General features: G+C 40.4%; 1 protein-coding gene across 1 annotated transcript in view; it reads right to left on the reverse strand.

Moving 5' to 3' along the window:
• LOC124595554 (BRCA2-interacting transcriptional repressor EMSY-like) overlaps positions 1-20,439 on the reverse strand; it is a 324,488-nt gene that overhangs the window by 242,971 nt on the left and 61,078 nt on the right. Inside the window, exon 5 of the mRNA XM_047134334.1 lies at positions 14,209-14,384. Within this exon, the coding sequence (XP_046990290.1) occupies positions 14,209-14,384 (176 nt within the window). The remainder of the gene's footprint in view (positions 1-14,208; positions 14,385-20,439) is intronic.

Consider the following 20,439-nt stretch of genomic DNA (forward strand, 5'->3'; position numbering starts at 1 on the left):
AGATACACAAACCAATCAACAGCACAGCAAGGGGCATCTACATAGCACCACCCTATGCCATCTAGAGGAGGCCTTTCTAGCCTTCCAAAACACCAAACCCTTAATATGGTTCAGGTTCACTGATCATATCTTAATGATTAGGACTAAGGACCAAGACACCCTGTCTTCATTTCTTCACAATCTCAACACCTCCTCTCCCATCCACTTCACCTATTCCTCCTCAATCCAGTGTGCCATCTTCCTGGACATTGACTACCTCCTCTCTGATGGCTACCTGCTTTTCAAAAGCTGTCAACCCTCCCACACCAAAAAATCCCTCACATAGAGCCTAGCCACCCAGGGACATTGAAACTACAGCGACTTGAACTCCTTTGCCCAGTATGCTGAGGAGCTCATGAAGACATTCACAGATATGCGCTACCCATGAACCTAATCTGCAAACAAGATTTCTGTGTCATTTCCCCCACACTCCCATGCCATTTCTCCATGCACTCCCAATCCTCCCACCACTCTCAAGAACCAGCTACAAACAATGGCCCCATTAATCACCCAGACTGGAACAGTTGAAACACATCCATCATCAGGGCTTTGATTACTTATCATTAATTATCATGCCCTGAAATGAGGAACCTACTTACAGGGTGTATATGAGGACAAGGAAAAAAATTCCCAGGATTTTCCGGTTAAGAAATACAGTTGTTTCTCTAGTTTCAAAAACATTGAAATCGAGATTGCGATTCGAATTTGTAAGCCAATCATTGCTCATGTCACGTGATCTTGCCAGCTGACGACAGCAGTTATTCAGAGCATATGGCACGTGATGTAGTCAGCCCATAGCAACATCACTGTTAAGTAGGGCAAACACATAAATAGGAAAAGTTAATGGTTTAAATTAATATGCATGGTGTAGCTACAAGAAAAGTTAAGCTTTCACTTATAATATTGGCATTTTTTGCGCGTGTTACACTTAAAGATACATCATACAAATGTCCCAGTACGCTCGAAATTCTTTTTAGTGGCTGGTCCCCAAAGTGTTAAGTTTTAAATGAGAGTAAAATGCTCTGTGATTTAAGAAATTTATTGCACATTCTCACACGAAACATAATTTATCTTACGTAAAAGGAAATTTACTTTCAAAGTAACACTTTTCAAATCACCATTCGCAATATTTTTCTGCTACCCATTAGAAATAGGTTCATTTCAGCAGTAGCCAGAGAGTGCCGGAAACCAGACGTACCTGTGCGGGCGTAGCTACGATGACATAGGAAGCCCGTATGTTCGCATGTATAGAGCATTAAGAGATCTTACGTTACATCATAAAAGAAACAGGATTTCAGAGGATACTCCAAGAGCATCAGAATTTTGTCAACCATACTAAAATGCATAATTCGGATTAAAGCGCACACTCATATGTCCAGATTCGCAATGAAGTAGGTCCCAACCTGATATTAAGCCTTTATGTGTGGTTTTTGTGATGCAAATTTTCTTGGAATACCGCTACTGTATTATATCATGATGTGTTCTTTATTACAACATAATGCCGTTATGTGCCAGAAGATGAAAATATGCACTTGAAATTCAGCAAACAGTTGGAACTAGCCAATAGTGTGGAATGAAACACTTCGTTTTAAAAAAAAAATGACTGCCTCTGTGGAAAAGGTAATAATAAAAGCCAAATTTCTTTAGCAGGCCTACAAAAATAACATCATTGTTCTGCACAGTGATGAACGGTTCACTGCCCAAAACGGAGAAATAACAAAACTGAAACTAATAACATATTTTAGCCTTCTGTAATTATATGAATGTATTTTAATTCACTTGTTAGCTCCCAGCCACAGAAATTAATTTTGTGTTCATTTGACATGAGAGCTGTAAATGAAGAGGAAACAGCAAAATCACTAAATTTTAACACGGATCACATGGAGACCCCTGTACAACTCAGACTGCTCTGCCCATGCATGGACTTGTCAGCTATGGAGTGCCTGAAAATTTTTTCTGGTACCATATGACTGCTTGTTGCTAGTGGTGATATAGCCTACAGCCACACTTTTAAGTAGCCAGAATCAGGAGAAGGTACTGCTTGTACGATATTCAACTGCACATTCAAATGAGCCGGGACAGCCCATCTGTAACAGCAATGTAACATATACACTGAAGAGGCAAAAGAACCGGTACACCTGCCTAATATTGTGTAGGACTCCTGCGAGCACGCGTGGACTCGACTAATGTCTGAAGTAGTGCTACAGGGAGCTGACACCATGAATCTTGCAGGGCTGTCCATAAATCCCTGAGAGGGGGTGGCGATCTCTTCTGAACAGCACGTTGCAAAGCAACCCAGATATGCTCAATTATGTTCATTTCTGGGGAGTTTGGTGGCCAGCAGAAGTGTTTAAACTCAGAAGAGTGTTCCTGGACCCACTCTGTAGCAATTCTGGATGTGTGAGATGTTGCATTGTCCTGTTGGAATTGACCAAGTCCGTCGGAATGCACTATGGACATGAATGGATGCAGGTGATCATTCAGGATGCCTATGTATGTAGCACTTGTCAGAGTCGTATCTAGATGTATCTGCTTGATACAATTTGAAAAGAGACTCTTCCTACCAGGCCACATGTTTCCAGCAGGGTGTATACGTGGACAAGGAAAAAAACCGGATTTCCCGGTTAAAAATACACTTTCTCCCGGGTGGAAACATAGTTTTTCCCCGTTAATTGACAGCACATTATCTCTCGGAACTGTATAACTTATCAATCCATTGAGTGGTTATGGTTTTATATACAGGCGGAGAATTTCCTGGCACTTTAGAAGACGAAACATCTTTTGGAAAGATGTTTGATGTGCAGTAACATGTACGCTGCATATTTTCGTATTATGAAAGTTTATATTCGAATTCCACCAAACACCGCATGTTACTTTCCGAAGCATTGAAATCGAGATTGCGATGCATGTTTGTAAGCCAGTCACAGCTCACGTCACGTGATCTCGCTAGCCGATGACAGCGGATATTCAGAGCTTCGGACACGTGGTGTAGTCAGCCAATAGCAACATCACTGTTAAGTAGCGCGATCACACGAACAGGAAAAGTTAATGGTTTTAATTAATATATATAATGTTGCTACAAGAAAAACAAAGCTTTCACATATAATATTGGTCTCTAAGGCCAATACACGGCAAGAGAAGCTAAGCTTTCACATATAATGTTGGTCTTTTATGCACGTATTACATTTTAAGATATATTACACAAATGTGCCAGTACATTTTTTAATAACGACATAAAAGTGTGATGATCTGGGCTCGTCATCAAAGAGCTGATTTTTAAATGAGTCCCAGATTCCGAGTGAAGTAGGCATCGACCTGATATTAAGTTTTTCAATGTGATTTCGGGATGTAAATTTCCTTAGGTACCAGTACTTTGTTATCTCATGTCTGCTTCCTTGTTATGGCATAATGCCAGACGTGCTAGAAGATGAAAATGTACACTTGAAATGCACAGAACAGTTTAAACTAGCCAATAGTTTGAAATTAAACCCTTTCTTTCAAATATATTGACTGCCTCAGCAGAAAAGATTAATAAAAGAAAATTTCTTCAGGAAACCGATAAAAATAACTTCATTGTTCTGCATGGCAATTAATGCTTGACTGTCAGAAAGGTGGAAATAAAATAAAATCTGAAACTAATAACGTATTTTTGCCTTCCGTAAGTATGTGAATGTATTTTAATTCACATGATAGCTACCGGCAAAAGAAATCAATTTTGTTTTCATTTGACGTGAGTGCAGTAGACAAAGAGGAAACAGCAAAATCACTAAATGTAAACACGGGTCACATGGAGACTACCCGCTTCCCTATTGTAATTCAAGACTGCTCTGCGCATCAGACCCGTATCTACGATATTTCCAATCCGGGGCAATAGTAGACAATGGTTTCCCTCGAGCGTTTGAGATAGGACATCAAAAATTTAAAAACAATCGAATTTTCAAAAATACTTTCATTTTGTAGCGCACATCTTTCTGAAGACTCTGATACATAAAACATAAATGTCCGAGGAATTGTAAGACATGTTATCTGATCTAAAGTGTGCCAAAGTGCAGCGCCACACCTCTTCACACAGCATTCTTCTATCGCACGTCACTGTATTTCGGTCTGTGGAATTGAAACGTGTGTATTTTGTACTGGATGCCATCAAACTATATTCAGGACAGAGGAAATTAAAATGTCCTATGGTGCCTCTCCGGCTTCCAGTCGGCCGATTTAACAACTTGCTGCTTTGTGTGACATAAAATTAAGTATAGGATACATAAAGCCAGTAAAGAGAAGAGACAAGCAAGACAGTACACATTTCTTCAATCCTTAACTCCTAGAATTTTTTTCTCTCTAATCTTGGTACAGCTTTACATGATGTGCTTTCCTTTCTGCGAAAGGATCTGTTACCTCATCAATGTTCGTCACACGTTTTGCTACATGAAAAATCGAAATGTCGTTGTCTAATACTGAAAAAGCTGTAATTACAAATAGGCCCAAGACTGGTGTGGTTTCTCGACCTGATTACCTATGTTTTGTCACTGTCTGTGAGATAAAATTAAATAGGCGTTTATAATACTGCAGCAATTGTAACACGCCAAATAAACGAGACTGTTTTGGCAGAAATGGTCATTTTTATAACACGACGGAATATAATTCACGAAGTACCAATATCAAATGCCTAATAGGCCTACCACAAGCAAAAAGCATGACGTTAGGAAATAGTTTCACACTTCATTCATATGCTCCAGTTTCTCAAACATGAGATCGAAAAGTAGTAGTGCGAAATTTTTATATAAATTTGGAATAGTCTTATTCTTCCATAATTTGTGTGATGTCCCCGTTTCTTCTCCTTCCTCGTTCTAACAAACAATGTTGTCATCACTAATTCTGTATCTATTCCTGTCAATGTCAAAGCTTATTCGCCGGTTAACTTCACTAACTCTGCCAGAATCAGCAGTTTTGTTATCCCGCAATTATTCTCCGGTTAGGCATCGTTACGTGTTCATACAACTCGTTTTCCGCCCTACTTTCAGAACAGACCTTAAAGAGGCTGCTAGCTGGAGACTGTACAACTGGCCCCTGCTAGTATAGCGATCTGGCCAAAAATTTTCTGTCAAAATTTCATTTTCTTGGATACACTGAGAAGATAATACGTAATCTTTCTTACCTGTTATTCCTGTTAGTCGTTTATTCTCACTCTGGTGGTCTGAATCTATGGATTTCGCTGGTAATCGCAACAATGCTCACCATCCGTAAACCCAATCAACCACATAATCAGACAGTGGTTGGCTATCGTTCGGCTATACCCTGCTCAGTTCGTATAGCCACTTTTGTCTGCAGGAAAGTTTATTTCTAGATGTGACGAGGATTCCACTGACAGAGACATCACGTACACTATGCACGCATTCACAAATCAACTTATGATTCATTCAGAAATCAACTTAGAATGTGTTCAACAATGTTCAGAAACCGACAGGGACACGTTTCAAAGCCATACGAATAATCGATAGACCAACGTGCGCTGGATGCTTTGTGAAACAAGGTTCGTATGAATTTGCCCCCCCCCCCCCCTCCCCCCACTCCTAGACCCTGGGCTGCTGCGCAATTTGGCAGCTTGGGCGCACCAGTAAAATTTTTCCCGGTACCACCTAGCTGCCTTTTTTTTTTCTTTTGCTGCGACTGCTTACAAAGCCAACAGCCACGTTTCTGTAGCCAGAAGCGGAAGAAGATACTACTCAACTGCACCTGCGCATGATCCCACTCGTAACTGCTAAAACAAATTTAATGTTAACAGTTGTGACGTTATGCTCATCAGAGGCAATTTGTTGTTACGAAGCATTGCATAGTCTTCCTAAAGCCTTTGACACATTTTGCTGTTGGCAGACGCTTGTATGAGCACTGTGTTTTGCTGCTGTATATGGCGCATTTCCTTTGCAATTTTAGTTTTATTTTAGTTTTTTCTTTCGTTCATGTTTTATTGCTGCAGTATTATTCTGCAGTAGCAGGATACAGTAATATCCTTTGTTAGAAGATTGGTTCTTACCAGTCAAAATTACAAAAATTTAACTGAGAACAAAAACAATGAAAAATTCCCGGAATTCAAAAAAATTCCCGGGTTTTTCCCGGTTTTCTCCCGGATGAATAAATTCCCGGGTTTTTCCCGGATCTTAGACACCCTGTTTCGGTCATCAACAGTGCAATGCTGGTGTTGACAGACCCAGGCGAGGCGTAAAGCTTTGTGTCATGCAATCATCAAGGGTACAAGAGTGGGCCTTTGGCTTAGAAAGCCCATATCGATAATGTTTCATTGAATAGTTCACAAGCTGACACTTGTTGATGACTCAGCACTGAAATCTGCAGCAATCTGCAGAAGGGTTGCACTTTTGGCTTCAGTTGTCATTGGTCCCATTCTTGCAGGATGTTTTTTCAGTCACAGTGATTTCGGAGATTTGACTGTTTTACCGGATTCCTGATATTCAAGGAACACTTGTGAAACAGTTTTACGAGAGAATACCCACTTCATTGCTACCTTCAAGGTGTCATCCTATCGCTTGTGCGCTGACTATAGCACCACGTTCAAATTCACTTAAATCTTGATAACCTGCCATTCTAGCAGCAGCAACTGATCTAACAACTGCGCCAGACACTTGTTGTCTTAATAGGCATTGCTGACTGCAGCGCTATATTCTGCCTGTTTACATTTCTCTGTGTTTGAATACGCATGCCTATACCAGCTTCTTTGGCACTTCAGTGTATATAGATACAGCAATATTCTTTGTTAGAGTGTCGGTTCTTACCAGTCAAAATAACAAAAATTTAACTGAAACAATGTAAAACTCCCAGGTTTTTCCTGGGTTTCTCCCAGATGAAAAAATTCCCAGGTTTTTCCCAGATTTCCCAGTTGTCCCGGGGAGTACACACCCTGTAATTAATGTCCTTCCAATCTGTCATAAAGTGGTGTTCCATCACTCACCCAACTGCCACAACATCCTAGTCTTTCCCTGTGCGACTCCCGATCTCAACTACACATTCTTGCTCCCAAAATTTTTCTTCATGTAATTTTTTAAAATTACATCATTATGACATATCATTTAGGAGTGGCTTCTCTTCCTCTTCAGCACCTATATTTTCTTCTTGTTAGTCTTCATTTTTCCTGCTTATTTTTTCCCCACGGCAAGGCAAAGGAAGTCTTTTTTCTTCTTTTTTTCTTTTATTTATTCTGTATTCTATAGATACAACTCCTGCTTTTTTAATTTGTGTGTTTGTTGGCCCTGCCCCAGTTTTCTTATCTTCTAGACCATTAATTAGTCATTAATCTGCTGTTGTACATATGAAATCAGTATCACATGTTAATTTTTTGACAATACTAAGTGGGCATGGTAGGCATGTTTCATGAGCCGCTATTGTGTTCTTGCTATTATAATCTATATTGCTGTATCCTGCTATTTCAGAATATTACTGCAGCCATAAAACATAAATGAGAGAAAAAAACAAAAAAAAAACTTAAGTTGCAAAGTAAATGAACCATTTATAACAACAAAATACAGTGCACACAAAAATGTCTGTGAACAGCAAAATGTGTCAAAGGCTTTACGATGAAAACTATGCAATACTTCATAACAACAATCTGCATCTGATGAGCATGATGTCACAACTGTTTACATTAGTTTCGTTTCAGCAGTTGCTAGTGGGCTCTTTGCATTTTATGCTAAGGGAGACTTTTTTTATGGCTGTGCTGCCCATGGAATGTTGGTGCCTATGCTGAGAGACAGCATTCTAGCTGATATGAAATACTTATCATCTGATTTTAAAAAAACTGTTAGATGAAAAAATTTCATTTTTCTACATGTTAAAGTCTGATATCTTCACTTGATAAAGAACTGAATTCATTGCATCAAATTAAGTAAAACATTGAACAAAATTTTAATGAGTTCGTAGAGGTAAAAATGCATTGCGTAAACTCTGCATACAGTTGATTTTAGTTCATACATTGTGGTGAATGAAATGTAGATAAGAGATCAAAATTTTATTTAAAATCGAGAGAAGAGCGATATCTCATTTTGTTCTCAAGTTATTGATACTTATATCCAATGGATGGTCATGTGCAGCAAGCCCCTTCCTGTCTTTGTGTGTCATGGATCATATAATAATAACAATCACCGTTATTTCATAAATGATTCAGGATATCGAAATGAGGTTTTCGCCAAGAAATGGAAGTAATTCATCTGCAGCAGTGAGAGATCAGTTCTCACAATGCATGCAGATGTCAATAGCACTGTAGGGAAACTCAAGCAGCATGCGTATACATGTCCACAGCATCTTGGGAACAGCAGGATGTTTATGCACATCCACAGCAGCAAAATAGTTAATGTTACTACCAAAAATCTGAAAACATCTTCATCGATTTACTTCAGATTTTTACACGACACTCTAACAAACATTTGGAAGGACACTGGCTACATACTTTTCTATACACATATGGGAAACATAGTTAGCAAAAATTTTGAAAATTTCTTGACCGATTTACTTCAAATTTTACCACAATATTCTATCAAACATTCGTACAGACATAGACTGCATATTTTCTTAATGTACAAAAACACACACACACACACACACACACACACACACAAGCGAGATGGATCTTGATAACAAGTTTAAAGATAAGCAAGTAGGTTGTACATTCTTGTTCTGGAAGAACTGGTACTTTATTGCAGAAGGACATTGCTATTTAACTTACTATTCCCAATAATCAGTAATGAAAGGAACACAAATGTACAAGTGCACAATATTATATAACTATAAAACAAATGCACCACTGTGACAGAATTGAGACACAATTAAAAAAAAAAAAAAATACTTTTTCATTTGTTTCCCGAACGCTATCTTACAATGTGTGGAGAAAGAACAACTGCCAGTAATACTTCGCACTGGCTCTAATTTATTTCTTTATTACCACAGTCAATTTGTAAATAATGTGTAGCAGGACACAACATATTACTGACTGTTTTTGGAATGTGCATTCACACTGACTGACTGAGTGCATGACAATATATGCACCTCTCTTTGGACTTTCTCAGTTTCCTCCATTAATCTTAGCTGGCAAAGTTTGTAGACTAATGTGCAATTCCCAGAACCAAGTGAACAAGTGTTTCGTTCACATACATGTTTGAAATATGTATTGCACGCATCTCCTCCTTCCCTGTCTCCATCCAGCTCAACTCTCCACCCCCCCCCCTCTCCCCCCTTGGTGCCCACCTTTCTCTGTCCATCTACTGCCCCTTCTCTCTGTACATCCCCCTCTTCTCTTCTTAAACTTCCTGTCCTGCCTCCTCTCTCTGCTCATCCTCTCATGTATCCCACCCGCAGACATGTGGCCCCTGCAAAACAGGATGATAAAGCAGGCCAATACTACTCCCAAAACTTGACTTTTGTCCAAGGCAACCTAAATGTCAGGGGATTCAAAACCATTTATTGTCTCTGAAGTGTTAGCTGGCCTGCAAAGCAGGTCAATAAGGCAGGCTTTTACTGCTCCAATACAACACACTTTTCGTGCACAACAGCCTACACGTTGGGGCCTGGGAGAACATTTCTTGCTCCTGATGTGTAAGCTACCCTGCAAAGCATGGCAATAAGGCAGGCCAGTATTATGCCTACGTAACACGCTTGTTGTGCAGGGCAGCCTACACAACAAGGGCTGAAAAACATGTCTTTGCTCGTATCTCTGGCCTTATTGGAGCTAGGAGGTTATAAACTCCATAGTGGTGATTCTCGTTTAGTTTGCTGTTTACCTGCAAAATTTGGTTGAAATCCATTCAGGAGTTTTTAGCAAACAGAACACAGCATGTTGTTATCAATGGAGAGACGTCTACAGACGTTAAAGTAACCTCTGGCGTGCCACAGGGGAGTGTTATGGGACCATTGCTTTTCACAATATATATAAATGACCTAGTAAATAGTGTCGGAAGTTCCATGCGGCTTTTCGCGGATGATGCTGTAGTATACAGAGAAGTTGCAGCATTAGAAAATTGTAGCGAAATGCAGGAAGATCTGCAGCGGATAGGCACTTGGTGCAGGGAGTGGCAACTGACCCTTAACATAGACAAATGTAATGTATTGCGAATACATAGAAAGAAGGATCCTTTATTGTATGATTATATGATAGCGGAACAAACACTGGTAGCAGTTACTTCTGTAAAATATCTGGGAGTATGCGTGCGGAACGATTTGGAAGTGGAATGATCATATAAAATTAATTGTTGGTAAGGCGGGTACCAGGTTGAGATTCATTGGGAGAGTGCTTAGAAAATGTAGTCCATCAACAAAGGAGGTGGCTTACAAAACACTCGTTCGACCTATACTTGAGTATTGCTCATCAGTGTGGGATCGGTCTGACGGAGGAGATAGAGAAGATCCAAAGAAGAGCGGCTCGTTTCGTCACAGGGTTATTTTGGTAATCGTGATAGCGTTACGGAAATGTTTAACAAACTCAAGTGGCAGACTCTGCAAGAGAGGCGCTCTGCATCGCGGTGTAGCTTGCTCGCCAGGTTTAGAGAGGGTGCGTTTCTGGATGAGGTATCGAATATATTGCTTCCCCCTACTTATACCTCCCGAGGAGATCACGAATGTAAAATTAGAGAGATTAGAGCGCGCACGGAGGCTTTCAGACAGTCGTTCTTCCCGCGAACCATACGCGACTGGAACAGGAAAGGGAGGTAATGACAGTGGCATGTAAAGTGCCCTCCGCCACACGCCGTTGGGTGGCTTGCAGAGTATAAATGTAGATGTAGATGTAGATCCATCCATCCATCCATCCATCCATCCATACATACATACATACATACATACAGTCTACAGATAGATCTACTGTTTGAAGCCTCTAGATTAAACATTAATGCTGGCTACAGTTCACTGAGACTTGGCTCTGAGTACTCATAAAATTTCAGCTGATTTAATCTACAAAATAACAGTGAAATTTGAGAAACAAATACAAAAACACATACAATACTACATATCACATTTGTTGAATGTATTTTTTTCTGTCAATAGAAATATACTAAATGTGAGATGCCATACCACTACTTCTGTGAAAAAAAAAAAAAAAACAACACACACTACAAGGATAACGAAAATATTCAGAATGACTTGATTCTGGTTGATTGTTGCAGTTCCAAGAAAGCAACATACCATCTGGAAAATGTACAACTATAAGACATGGAGTCTAAACAGGAATAGTTCACTGTAATGTCCTTTTTTTCATAATCTTGCTGTGACACTGAAGAAACTGCCTTGAAAATGCAAACCGATCTAAGCATCTGTCAATAGCTCACACTAAAAACTGCGCTATGTGTTTGTCAACTCAATTAAGAAGATCTCAACTGCAATGACAAACTTATTTACTGCACTCTTGGGACTGTGTCTGCAGCCATCAGTAAGATATTACTCATAATTTTTCAAATCAGGAAGTTTTACAGTTGATGGCTATCACACCATCTAATTTATTAACAGAGAATTCAGTGTTTGAAATTCTTTCTGCTTGAGAAAGTTCATTTCTGTTGAAACAAAAGTGATTTTCCCGATTGATAATGACGACAGCAAAAAGGTGCATCACATTTTGGAATTTCCCTTTTGAAAGAGAAACATGTATAGGTAAAAGAATGACACACATTTTGCTTCCAGCTTCAATCACACCTGAAGAAAGTAGGTCAGTAATTTCAGATTCATAGCTGCAATATGATCCTAGGGAGGCCTGTAAACAAGATTATCCACTACAGAAAAAGATGCCTTTTCACAAGATAGCAAAACACACTTATGCATCTGCCTTACAAATCAAATTCAGTCATAAATTATTTTTTTCCAAAAATGAAATAAGTCTTCCATGAACACAATTTTGCATGCTCCATATGACTGTTTCTATTGTTGAAGATTTTGTGACTTTCATCTGAAGAGAGATTAATCACAGGGTTTTCATTTAGTGTTTTGAGAGTATATATAGTGGTATGCACATTTTTAAGTTGAGCAGACTAAAAACGAGTTGAGTCTAAAATTTAGGAAAGACAGGAAATTTGAGTTACTCTCACAAAATTTTTAGGTTACATTTATGTGAGGCAATGATAATTATTACCACAGTAGTTGTTAGTTGTGATCACAATGTAAGTAAATACACTGATAGAGAAATATTAATTCAAATTAGAGTTCTAATAGATCTAAAAACAAAGAAGATGTGACTTACCAAATGAAAGTGCTGGCAGGTTGATAGACACACAAACAAACACAAACATACACACAAAATTCGAGCTTTCGCAACCAACGGTTGCTTCATCAGGAAAGAGGGAAGGAGAGGGAAAGACGAAAGGATGTGGGTTTTAAGGGAGAGGGTAAGGAGTCATTCCAATCCCGGGAGTGGAAAGACTTACCTTAGGGGGAAAAAAGGACAGGTATACACTTGCACGCACACACACACACATATCCATCCGCACATACACAGACACAAGTAGACATTTGTAAAGGCAAGGAGTTTGGGCAGAGATGCCGGTTGAGGCGGAAGTACAAAGGCAAAGATGTTGTTGAATGACAGGTGAGGTACGAGCGGCGGCAACTTGAAATTAGCGGAGGTTGAGGCCTGGCGGATAACGAGAAGAGAGGATATACTGAAGGACAAGTTCCCATCTCTGGAGTTCTGACAGGTTGGTGTTAGTGGGAAGTATCCAGATAACCCGGACGGTGTAACACTGTGCCAACATGTGCTGGCCGTGCACCAAGGCATGTTTAGCCACAGGGTGATCCTCATTACCAACAAACACTGTCTGCCTGTGCCCATTCATGCAAATGGACACTTTGTTGCTGGTCATTCCCACATAGAAAGCTTCACAGTGTAGGCAGGTCAGTTGGTAAATCATGTGGGTGCTTTCACATGTGGCTCTGCCTTTGATCGTGTACACCTTCTGGGTTACAGGACTGGAGTAGGTGGTGGTGGGAGGGTGCATGGGACAGGTTTTACACCGGGAGCGGTTACAAGGGTAGGAGCCAGAGGGTAGGGAAGGTGGTTTGGGGATTTCATAGGGATGAACTAAGAGGTTACGAAGGTTAGGTGGATGGCGGAAAGACACTCTCGGTGGAGTGGCGAGGATTTCATGAAGGATGGATCTCATTTCAGGGCAGGATTTCTTCTCCAACCTCAACTCCTTTGGTTCCATCAGATTCACCTGGTCCTATTCCAAATCCCGTGCCACTTTCCTTGACGTTGACCTCCATCTGTCCAATGGCCAGCTTCACATGTCCGTCCACATCAAACCCACCAACAAACAACAATACCTCCTTTATGACAGCTGCCACCCATTCCACATCAAACGGTCCCTTCCCTGCAGCCTAGGTCTTCGTGGCAAACGAATCTGCTCCAGTCCGGAATCCCTGAATCATTACACCAACAACCTGAAAACAGCTTTCGCATCCCACAACTACCCTCCCAACCTGGTACAGAAGCAGATAACCAGAGCCACTTCCTCATCCCCTCAAACCCAGAACATCCCGCAGAAGAACCCCAAAAGTGCCCCACTTGTGACAGGATACTTTCCAGGACTGGATCAGACTCTGAATGTGGCTCTCCAGCAGGGATACGACTTCCTCAAATCCTGCCCTGAAATGAGATCCATCCTTCATGAACACACACACACACACACACATCCATCCGTACATACACAGACACAAGCAGACATTTGTAAAAGCAAAGAGTTTGGGCAGAGATGTCAGTCGAGGCGGAAGTACAGAGGCAAAGATGTTGTTGAAAGACAGGTGAGGTATGAGCGGCGGCAAATTGAAATTAGAAATTAGCGGAGATTGAGGCCTGGCGGATAACGAGAAGAGAGGATATACTGAAGGGCAAGTTCCCATCTCCGGAGTTCTGACAGGTTGGTGTTAGTGGGAAGTATCCAGATAACCCGGACTGTGTAACACTGTGCCAAGATGTGCTGGCCGTGCACCAAGGCATGTTTAGCCACAGGGTGATCCTCATTACCAACAAACACTGTCTGCCTGTGTCCAAACTAGTGCATTGTGTGTGTGTGTGTGTGTGTGTGTGTGTGTATTGGTAGTAATGCTAACTGATTTTACAATCATATATATTATTATATGAGAATACAGATTCTTCCTAGCTATGTGTGTGAAAAGGATCCATAAATTACTTACCACTTAGTTTTACTGTTTCAGCTGGAGGTGGCAATTTAGCATTTTCTGCTGCAGCTATATTTGCAACATTATTTGCCAGTGCTGTAAATGCTGTCTGAGGAACCAGCCTCGGCATTAATGGCATCAGTCTTCGGCCTTCAATTGCCCAATTTTTTTCTGTGTTTGGCCCTGCAATGCTGAAAAATATTGAGATGATAATCATAAAACCACAATGAAAGCTGAAACAGCAAGAAGAACAAGAGCATATAAACTAGTATATGATCCAAATCTACACTGGAACTAAGTAAGCTGACACAGCAAGATGAGCAAGGACATATAAACTAGTACATTGTGTGTGTGTGTGTGTGTGTGTGTGTGTGTGTGTGTGTGTGTGTGTATTGGTAGTAATGCTAACTGATTTTACAATCATATATATTTTACAAACTTCTGTTATGGAATTGAAAAGCTGGGAATTTAGAATGGCACAGAAAGCAACTGGGAAGTTAGATGTAACAGCACACGCTGAAAGTAGAACCATAGCTGGGGTGAATAAAAGGGCAGAAAAAGAGAAAAATAGAAGAATCAAATACTTTGGGGAGGAAAAGACAGCTAATGGCAATAAATCTAAGATGGTGAGGCTAGGCAGGTAATAGGACCAAAGCATACACTACAGTGCTAATTTCAACTGGCAAACTTTTGAATTACTGATATTGAGTTGAACAGCCAAACAGTGAAACAATCATCAACATTACCTCTATTGTACTGTACACCAGAATGTATGACAGGGTACTGTGTGTTACCAACATGGATATAACACCTGACCATTCATTTTCACTGAACACTTAGCTTGGCATAAGAAACTGCACACTGCTTGCATGTTAGAAGGTGTGTGACATGAGGAAGTTCTTTCTGACTTTTCACCAGTTCACCATTACACGCTGCAAATGAAGCACCAATCAAGACAATGGGAAACTAAATGTGAAAGCACTTCAAAGAAAGTAACAGGGTTCCAGTTGCTTGTACAGTGGTATTCACAGTTACTTCCACATCAGCAGATCAATAACTAAGTAGCATTATGTGCCAGTATGGAACGAATTTAAATTAAAGAATGCTTTTTAGGCTAAATGACTACGTTGCGCAAAGATAAAGACAGCCTTCCATCACAATAATATGGTTTGCACAAAACTTGAATAACCTTCCATCTATCATATTCATTCAATTTGGCTCTTAGCAATTAGTTTTGGGTTGCAAAACTGAAGCAATGGCTGACTGGATGGAAATTCACATCAAGTGATGGAGTCAAAGCTGAGACAAATAATCATCTTTCACAGCTGAAAATTATTAAAAAGTTGGAAAGTCACTGGACTAAATTATGATTCACAAGATGTGAAAATTGAAAAAAATAATCTCTTTGTCCCACTACACACTTCTTGGGTGTCCTTTTCTCAGCACTCGGTTTCCTACACATGCTTGGTTCAGCTTACACCAACTGTTCCTCTTTACCTCCTGTTCACTTCTCCATTCCTACACAAGCTTTATTATTGCTTGCCTTTTCCTATCATAACTATTTTAAATCCCTGTAGTCGAGTTGATATCCAACACTTGCTGTGTGTTGTGTGCAGCAGCTTTGTGGGTCTATCTCAACCAATAACATAACTGTGATTTTGTAAACTTCTCTATCCCGTTGCCTCAGTGTTGTCACAGCTCTGTAGATAGCTACTGATTTCACATGCAGCCATTAGCACTTCACAGTTGAAAGATAGCAACAGCACTGTGAGCTGTCAGGGATCTTCTTATGCCATCTTAACTACAGTCTTTTATTCTTTTTCTCTTTTCTTTTTCTGAGTGCTTGTTCTCGAAGTGTTCCTACATTACGCAGAACACAAACTGATCCTCCCTGATGTCGGCTTCTACCAGTCTTGACTTTTTTTTTTTTTAAAGTAATTCAGTTTATTATTTATGAAACTAATGGTTTGATAATATTCACATCTGTTGCCACCTGTCATTTTTGGAAATGGAATCATCAATTTTCTTCTTGAAGACTATTTCGCCTGTCTTGTACCTTGAGAACCAGGTGGAACAGTTGTATCATAGCTGGCTTTCCCAAGGGTCTCAATAATTTTGATGGAAAGCCATCTATTTTAGGTACCTTGTTTTGACTTAGAGCTTTCAGTGCTCTGTCAAGTTCTTCTTGCAATATAATATTTGTCATCTCATCTTGGTTCTCTGTCAAGGCTAATCTAACTTGGTGCTATCCATAAGATCATCTTTTCTGCACTTCCTGGGCTGAGCTGTGCGTATATAACTTTCCCCATTGCAGTTGATACACTCATGTTATGTCACTCTGCAGAGAATTTTTGTGGCAGTGCTGGTACAGAAGGAGTGTAACATGTACATTAAATTATAACTGCAGATATTTTTAGGTACTTTGTGGTTAATTGACAGCACATCATGAGGCATGGTTTACAAAAGTTTGTGATGAGTTTGATTAGAGCCTTATCGTAGTCATTCCTGGTTGTTCACTTTTTTCAATTACATATGTAAGTTACTCAGTATATAGTCCAAACGTAGTCAGAAATGTGTATACAAGATGAAAGGAATGCAACAAATTAAAACAATGAGCAATATAATAATCCCGTAATACTGGGCAATGTGGCATTAGCCCACTGATTACATTACTCATTATTTGTCAGTGCCCCAACACAAATCAAATAAACTGTCATTGGCTGCAGATGGAAGCAATTTATGAATTCATGTTATTATTGTTGGTCTCTTACAATCTCTATCCAAATTTAAATGGAAAAATGTCTCATAAGTTACCTATCGACTGATACAAGAAGAGGCAAAAACAAGCTGCTTGACATTTCACATCACAAAAAGTATAAAAAGAGAATTCGTGAGGGGCATAATCCTGATGTTCACACTTTTCATTTCATTTCATGTCAGTGATGCTTTCTCTTGCCTTGTCAATCCAGCAAAGCCTAGTTTAAGTGTCATTTTTATTCACAGACTACAGTTGGCCTAAGAAAAAAATGAGGGCTCAAAACTTTATTCGTTACTAAGTCCTAGCTTTCAGCCCTTTTTTTGGGTTCCATGCCTCAGTCTGTAATAATGGAACCCTTACAGGATCACTTTGTTGTCCATCTTTCTGCCTGTTACGAACTCTTTTTCTCAGGAGGAGATTGACACATCACATTCAAATTTACGACACATATTAAGGTCTATGGCCCCTTCACGGAACAAAAATTTTAAGCTTCTAAGACAATTCAATCAAAAGATATGACCATTTATGGCTATATTCTTATCCTGGAAAATCCACTCATCCAAACCTATATGCTACTTCCTGTTGACCTAGAATACTGAAAGTTGACAAGAAACAAGAAAGGAAAATATGTAAAATTTGTTAATTTTTAATTATATAACATGAAAAATTATTTATTTCTCTTTTTTATCTGTCTCTGAGTTTGTCTGTCCTATTATTAAGATCCCTTTTTCTCTGGAACAGGTTGGCGTATCAAGTTCAAATTTATGTCACATACTAACTTCTATGAGCCCTTGGTGGTGTAAAAATGTTAAGCTTCTAAGTCAATGATCAAAAGATACAGGTATTTACGTCAGATATTTTGAGACTCACAAACCTGCTCATCAAAACCATTCTCCCTGTCAATGTAGACCCATGAAATTTGACTAGAAGCACGGTTCCACAGTATAAGTAAAGTACAAAAATCTGAAAATTGTTAATTTGTAAATATATCACATAAATAATATTTTTCTGCCATTAGAACATACACTGTATTCAACATCTGTCAAAAACGCAACAGAAGAACATTACTGCATGCAAATGTAAAATGTGAGTTGTAGTCAAGTTCTAGTAAGTAAATGAAAAACATTTTGTTAAGTCTTATATATCTCCATATGTAAACAGAGGTCCCCTGCTAGCTTCTTTTTGTATGTTTGGGGTAATCTGAGGAACTACTACAGAGATGCTGATATGGTCTTGGAATACCTGGGACCGTTATCTTGTCAGTATCTATACTGCATACAGACAAAAATTGTTGCGATTCTCGATTCCCAGGGTGGGTGGACCACACACACACACACACACACACACACACACAAACACACACACACACAAAGTTTCCACAGAACCCTCAGTGCACGAGTCCTACTCACACTTGACCAATTTTTATGTAAGGAATACCAAATGGAAGCAAAAAATCCAATAAATATACAGTACTGCCAGGACAAAAGTATCATCATTAGACAACTGTAAGGAAATGTAGAATGATTTTGACAAAATTTCTATTGTCGTAACGGGTGGTAGCTTTCTTTAAATGTGACTCATTGCAAGACAATGCCTGTAACAAAGAGAGAGAAGCCAATATTATCTGATTACAAGATCAGTGGTAACATCTTGAGCACTTCACATCATGTAAGCTTTTAAGGGTACTAGAAGGCAATATGAAATGAGGTGAATATATAAAACCAGTATTAGGGGAAGTGAGTGGAAGGGTTCTGGAAAAGTGCAGGGCATCTATAAAGGAAATTGCAAACAAGATGCTAGTGTGACAAATTCTAGAGTAGTTATAATTGAACTGATGGTGTTCCAAGTGCTGCAGTGGGGGCATTGTATGTCACAGGATGCTGAAACATTATAGGTATGTTCATTAATTGGGTAATGTGGTATGTGTTGTAACTGCGACCAGGACGGTCGCGGGGTAGCACTGACGGAAGGTGCGGCGAGACCCACGGAGAGGCCCGCGAACAACAACACAACGGAAAAGGACGGACACGACCAACGTAGGACAGAACGAATATGACAAGACCGAACAACAGAGTCACAAGCAAACAAACTCGTACATGAACCAGGAAAAAAGCAGTCTATCACAGGCGAGGTGTAAACCGATGTAAGTGAGATCAGACTGACTGGATGAGCGAGTGGCCGGTGCTTAAGTATGCTCTCGGGGGCACCGCTATTGGCCGCTGAGACCACGTGTTCCTCTGTGGCGCCCCCACACTAAAAGTGGGCCAGGAGGCGCGCACTGCCACAGCTTACGGTGCAGCAACCTCTATGGGTCTTCGACGTCCATGACGTCTGGTGCGGATTCAAATTCAGCGGCGCGCGGTACCAGAGTATGGGTGCAGGAAAAAGAGAGGAATGATGAAACACATGATAACATATTTATTACGATATGGTCAGAAGTTACAAGATATGTTCAGTAAGGCCTCCCAACTCAGCAACATGCTGCATCCGCAGCACGCTATGATTGACAGTTGCTTGCAGCATATCCCATGTAATCAGAGTGACATGTCTTTGTATGCTATCTTTCAGATCTTGAAGAGTCCAGATACGTACATTCCAATATCCCCATTACCAGAAGTCACATTGTTTTCTGTCAGGGGATCTGGAAGGCCACACATCTTCAAATTGCCTAGAGATGAAGCAATGGTTGATTAAAACTTCTTGAAGCAAATCTCCCACCTGGCAAGCAACATGTGGTGTCACCCCATCATTCCATAGTGGTGTGGACGCAGTTGCATTCTTGCAAATCTGGAATCAAGTGTGGCACAAGGAGGTCCTTACAAAATGCATATGTCACTGTACACCTGACAGGCCTGTAGGTATCATCTCCTCAAAGGAAAAATGACCAACACAGATGCTGAGTCAAGACAAGCACAACAAAAAGACTGCTAAACATGTGAGCTTTTGGCCAAAACGCCTTCTTCTAAAGCAAACAAAACACACACACACACACACACAAGCACAACTCATATGCACATGACCACTGTCTCTGGTCACCAAGGCCAGACTGCAAATGACGGGAGAAGCAATCTGGGAATTGGGGGTAAAGAGGAGCTGCGGGCGGCAGAGGTATAGATAGAAGGGTAGGGGTGGGGGGATGGTAAAGTGCTACTTGTGGGAGCTTGCAGGGATGTGGTACGGACAGGATATGGCAGCTAGATGCAGTGGGGAGGTTGAGGAGGGGGGGGGGGGGGGGACAAAATGAAGATCAGTAGAGAAACAGGGAAAAGGCTGTGGTTGTGTTGGTGGAATAGTATGCTGTGTAGTGATGGAGCAGAGAAGGGGACAGGTTGGTGAAGAACAGGGACTAATGAGAAGATCGAGATCGGTGGGTGGGGGTGGGAGAGCGGGGGGGGGGGGGGGGGGGGGTAGAGGTTACAGGAACTGAACTGAGGAAAACTACATAGGGAGTTCCCATGTGCGCAGTCCTAAAAGGTTTGTAGGAAGCC

This window comes from Schistocerca americana, chromosome 2 (genome assembly GCF_021461395.2).
Source record: "Schistocerca americana isolate TAMUIC-IGC-003095 chromosome 2, iqSchAmer2.1, whole genome shotgun sequence".
NCBI classification, from domain to species: domain Eukaryota; kingdom Metazoa; phylum Arthropoda; class Insecta; order Orthoptera; family Acrididae; genus Schistocerca; species Schistocerca americana.